Here is a 4,866-nt window from a genome sequence, read left to right as displayed (position 1 = left end):
CCTTCATCACACCTTCACTCCACTGGTTAAAGAACTGCTCTCAAGTCTGCTCGAGGCTAATCCACAAATGAAGGGAACATCCGACGAAAACCGAACCCCACAGGAAAATACTAGTACTGCCCGACAACTATCAGACACTCAATCATCACAGCCACATTTCCGAGGGACAGAGGAGTTCCCGCTCCTGCCTTCTCGGCGGGAGACGTCTACAACCGCCGATACCGAAGACTTGGTGTCGCCCGTGCGGAGAAATATCAACCGCGATCGACCTCTGCACCAAGACATAGACACACGCATAGACCAGCTGGAAGGCGAGATGCGCGAAGTAAAGCGCTACTTGAAGACCATCCTTGACAGACTCCCACAACCCAACAATGGCCAAGACAAGTAAAGGTTGCATTGTGTGGCAGTGGAATTGTCGAAGCTTGGCTCCGAAGAGGGGACACCTTCACCAGTACCTACAATCCCTACCACCAGAACGCAGACCAGACGTTTTGGCCATACAAGAAACGTGGAAGGCCATCACCATTCCGGGATACCAAGCCTTTAATCACACCAACTCATCAGGGGTCGTACGAGTCACCACGCTAGTGCGACGGAACCTACCAGCACAACTTCATTCAACCGGCATCGAAAACATCGAGCACACCTTCATCGAAATCTTGGCGGGCAAGAAGAAGAGCCATCGCAGCACGTTCATCCTCAATGTATACAGTCCTCCGAAGGCACGACACTCGTTTCACCAGCTCCTGCGCGCCGCCATAGACATGGCCAAGGGAAAAGCTCTGCTCATCGTTGGAGACTTTAACGCACCACACATGTCATGGGGCTATCCGCGGGACAGCGCTAAGGGTCGGCAGCTTTGGCAGGACATTGCCACCCTGGGACTGGACCTACTTACAGACCCGACGCAGCCAACTCGGAAAGCCACGGGCGGATACAAAGACACATCACCAGACCTCACACTCGGTCACTGCTTGGACGCAGAATGGCACAACACCCTGGAAACTCTGGGCAGTGACCACTATATCCTCAACATCCTCCTGAGACGCGGCCCTACGAAGCCCATGGGAAGGCCTCTGCGAGTGGTCGAGTGGGACACTTTCAGGCAGGAGCTTGACGAAGTGGACCGAGACGGAGAGATCAAGGACCTGGATCAGTGGACCGCAGGCATCAGAGAAGTTGAGGCCTCAGCCACAAGAAACATTCCCGAGGAAGCAAATCTGACCGCGGCGGACAGTCGGCTCCTGCACCTATGGGAAATGAAGACAAACCTTGAGGCACGCTTAAGGCGAAAGAAAGGAAATCGTCGGCTACGCAAGCGAATCGCAACATTGTACAAGACCATCGAGAGTCACGCCACCTATCTCACAACTAAGCAATGGGAAGACACCTGCAACGAGTTCGAAGGAGCTCCCAACACTCCAAAGACGTGGAACATCCTTCGACATCTCCTCGACCCCGGACAAAGCCGAACCACAGTCCGAAATCAGATGGAGTGTATCCTGAACTCATTCAAGGGAGATGGAAACGAGCTTGTCCAAGAAGTACAAAACAAGTATATCGGACGAGCTCCGCCAACACCTGCGATGGAATACACGGGCCAGCCAAACCTTGCGCTAGACGAAGAATTCCGACCCTTCGAAGTCATGGCTGCGATCCGAGAGCTCAAGACCCGCTCCGCTCCAGGACCTGATGGAGTCTCCAACAAGCTACTGCGGCACTTGGATGACAGAGAGATTGACCGGCTAACATCATACTTCAACGTCTGCTGGCAAAAAGGGGAAATCCCAGAATCCTGGAAGACTGCGAAGATGGTGTTTATACCCAAGCCTGGGAAAAAACTTCAACTGGATGCCCTGCGCCCCATTTCGCTCACGTCCTGTCTCGGGAAGGTCTTGGAGCATGTCGTACTCAATCGCCTTAACAGGTACGCAGAGGCCAACAAAGTCTTCGCGGACACGATGGTCGGGTTCAGACCCAAGCTCTCGACGCAGGACGTGATGCTCCGACTGTATCATCAGATTATGGCAAGGGAATACGCACCCAAAAGGGACACCAGAGCCATACTTGGGCTGGACATCTCCAAAGCATTCGACAATGTCAGCCACGCAGCCATCCTCCGTGGGCTAAACTCCATTGATGTGGGCGAGCGCATCTTCAAATACATACAGAACTTCCTATCAAGTAGGCAGGTGCAGGTCTCGATCGGCGGTTTCCAATCTGACCTGCAAACTCTGGGCGGAGTCGGAACACCGCAAGGAGCAGTGCTCTCTCCGTTTCTCTTCAATATCGCCATGAAAGATTTACCGACGAAACTACAAGGTATCCCCAACCTTCACCACAGCATATACGCAGACGATGTCACTCTGTGGATGGTAGGAGGAAGCGATGGCGCCATCCAAGACTCGCTGCAAGAAGCTATACGCATCGTGGAAGCCTACGCTAAGGAGCGCGGACTAGCCTGCTGTCAGGAAAAGTCGGAGTTGCTACTCATGGCCGGCACAACGGTAAAAACTCCCTCGGGTATCATACTGCAGGTCGGAGGCAAAGACGTCCCTCGGGTCCGGCGACTTCGGATACTCGGTCTGTGGTTGCAGGAGGATGGCAAGAACACATACAGCATCGGAGTCCTCCGTAACCACGCACAGCAAGTAGGAAGACTCATAGCAAGAATCGCCGGAAAACGGTACGGGATGAAAGAGCGGAATGTCATTCGCCTTATCAAAGCCTTCGTGATTAGCCGGATTGCCTACATTGCACCCTTCCTGGACTTGACACTCACGGAGAGGGATGCCATCGATCGCATCATCCGCTGCGTATACAAGAAAGCGCTTCACCTAACACCTTCAACAGAGACCAAGCGACTCGAGAAGCTTGGGCTTCACAACACCCTCTCGGAAATCATTGAGGCACAGAGGATAGCCCACTACGAAAGGCTATCTCTGACCACAGCGGGAAGAACCATCCTCACATCTTTGGGCATCAACTACCACCCAACAGGGCACAGTACGCGAGGCTGGCTTCCAAACGAGCTACGCGAGCAACTAAAGATTTCGCCTCTGCCTCGTCACATGCATCCAGTGCACGACGCAGGCAGACGCATGGCCAGAGTGAAGGCTCTGGAGAACACTCTACAGCAAGGCTGCGACGACTCTGAGGTGACCTATGTCGACGCAGCCTCAGCTGACGGGGGTCGAATGACCCTTGCAGTTACGAATCGCTCCGGCCAAATCCTCACGGCAGGCAGCATGTACACCAGCAACAGTGCAGAGGCAGAGGAGGCAGCCATCGCCTTGGCCCTCACCCTCAGCACCACGAAAGTCATCGTCAGTGACTCCCAGATGGCCATCCGCCAGTACATGCGTGGTCACATCTCTGACAAAGCCCTCAAGATCGCCACTGGTCATCGTCTGATTGACCACCCAGTCCGCATACTGTGGTCTCCAGCCCATGCGTCACTCCCAGGCAACGAGAGTGCTCACAGTGCAGCCTGCGCTCTTACCAACCGGGCTAGCACACCAAGTGAGCACTCGACCTCCGCCACGTGGAACCACGACAACCTCTACACCTTTAAGGGGGTGCTGGACCACTACCGAGTAGAACGCCGAGCCTACCCAGAGGCTCACAGCACTCTCAACAAGGCGGAATCCACCATCCTCCGTCAAGTCCAGACGGAGACCTTCCTCAACCCGGCGCAGTTGCACTCGTGGTACCCAGATACCTACGACCCGTCTTGCAGGAACTGTGGCGAGATCGCTACACTCCACCATATACTCTGGGGGTGTCCGGAGCTGCTTCTTCATTCGAAGAATAAGGAGTTCATCAAGCAAGCCAGGCAACCAGGCGCCTGGGAATCCTTCCTGCGGGATCCTGACCCCACGACTCAGAAAATTCTAGTCCAGCTGGCCTCGGACGCCGCCGGGAACATCGCGTTTCGTCTGTCGACCGAGGGGATCGCTTCGTCAAAGGTCTCTCCCTAAGAGAGACTCGGTAGACGCGGTGATCTAACAGTCTTGGACCCAATAAAGTTTACCTCACCTCACCTCACCCCTGCGTCAAAGCCCATACCGAGTTTCAGCGTCTGAACGAAGCCTCATCGATAACCAGGTCACCGAAATGCTTGACAAAAGTGTCGTCACACAACCTACGAACCATGGGCGTCACTAGTTTTCCTTGTCAAGAAAAAAGATGGCACCACAAGATTTTGTGTTGATCGACTACCGTAGATTAAACAAGAACACCCGAAAAGATGTATGCCCCATGCCAAGAATCGACGATGCCCTCGACTACTTACAGGAAGCTGAGTAATTTTCTTTCCTAGACCTCCGTTCAGGCTATTGGCAAATTCCTATGGCCTCCAAAGACCAAGAAAAAATCAGGGTGTCGAACCGGAGCCGAACCGAACCGAACCGAAAACCGGAACCGAATTGGTATTTTTTCCGGAACTGAACCCGAACCCGAACCGTTATATTGTTATCGCGATGAACCCGAACCGGAACTGAACCTGAAAAAAAATAACGGTTACCGGCTCATGTCAAAGCGGTTTCGCCACGCGCTGTTGACAATGAATGTGCTATCAATGCCATTTGTTTTTTAAGTGCCGTCAACTGACACACACCTCGCGTACATATTTTTATTCTCCACTCAGTCTTAGGAATATAAACGCTGCATCCATGAATCTTGACATAGGAACCAGTATTGCGCTGGTCGCAGCTTGCACGGAAGAAAAAAAAATTGAAAGGTTGTGCAAAAAAAAATCGCGTCACGGGATTTTATTTTTCTACAATCTCATAAATCCTAAATGCTGCCGTGTGCTCATTTCATAACACGTTTCTAGAACGCGCGAGTTCTTGAAGCTTGCTT

General features: G+C 53.0%; 1 protein-coding gene across 1 annotated transcript; it reads left to right on the top strand.

Moving 5' to 3' along the window:
- The first annotated feature begins 374 nt into the window (after window positions 1–374).
- LOC115325315 lies at window positions 375–4,030 on the top strand. The gene is made up of 2 exons (XM_040210159.1): window positions 375–1,646; window positions 2,475–4,030. The coding sequence occupies exons 1-2, from the start codon at window positions 375–377 to the stop codon at window positions 3,981–3,983; spliced, it is 2,781 nt and encodes a 926-aa protein (XP_040066093.1). The 3' UTR covers window positions 3,984–4,030.
- Window positions 4,031–4,866: the final 836 nt, after the last annotated feature.

The sequence above is a fragment of the Ixodes scapularis genome, unplaced genomic scaffold (genome assembly GCF_016920785.2).
Source record: "Ixodes scapularis isolate PalLabHiFi unplaced genomic scaffold, ASM1692078v2 PGA_scaffold5__190_contigs__length_132052651, whole genome shotgun sequence".
Lineage (NCBI taxonomy): Eukaryota > Metazoa > Arthropoda > Arachnida > Ixodida > Ixodidae > Ixodes > Ixodes scapularis.
The sequence above is the reverse complement of the archived record's forward strand: the minus strand, read 5'-3'. Positions and strand labels throughout refer to the sequence as shown.

Excerpts from the sequence above, each read along its gene's own strand:
- LOC115325315 (XM_040210159.1), top strand. The coding sequence starts at position 375 with ATGGCCAAGACAAGTAAAGGTTGCATTGTGTGGCAGTGGAATTGTCGA. Across the intron at positions 1,647-2,474 it reads AAGAATTCCGACCCTTCGAA|GAAAAGTCGGAGTTGCTACT; the intron begins GTCATGGCTGCG and ends GCCTGCTGTCAG.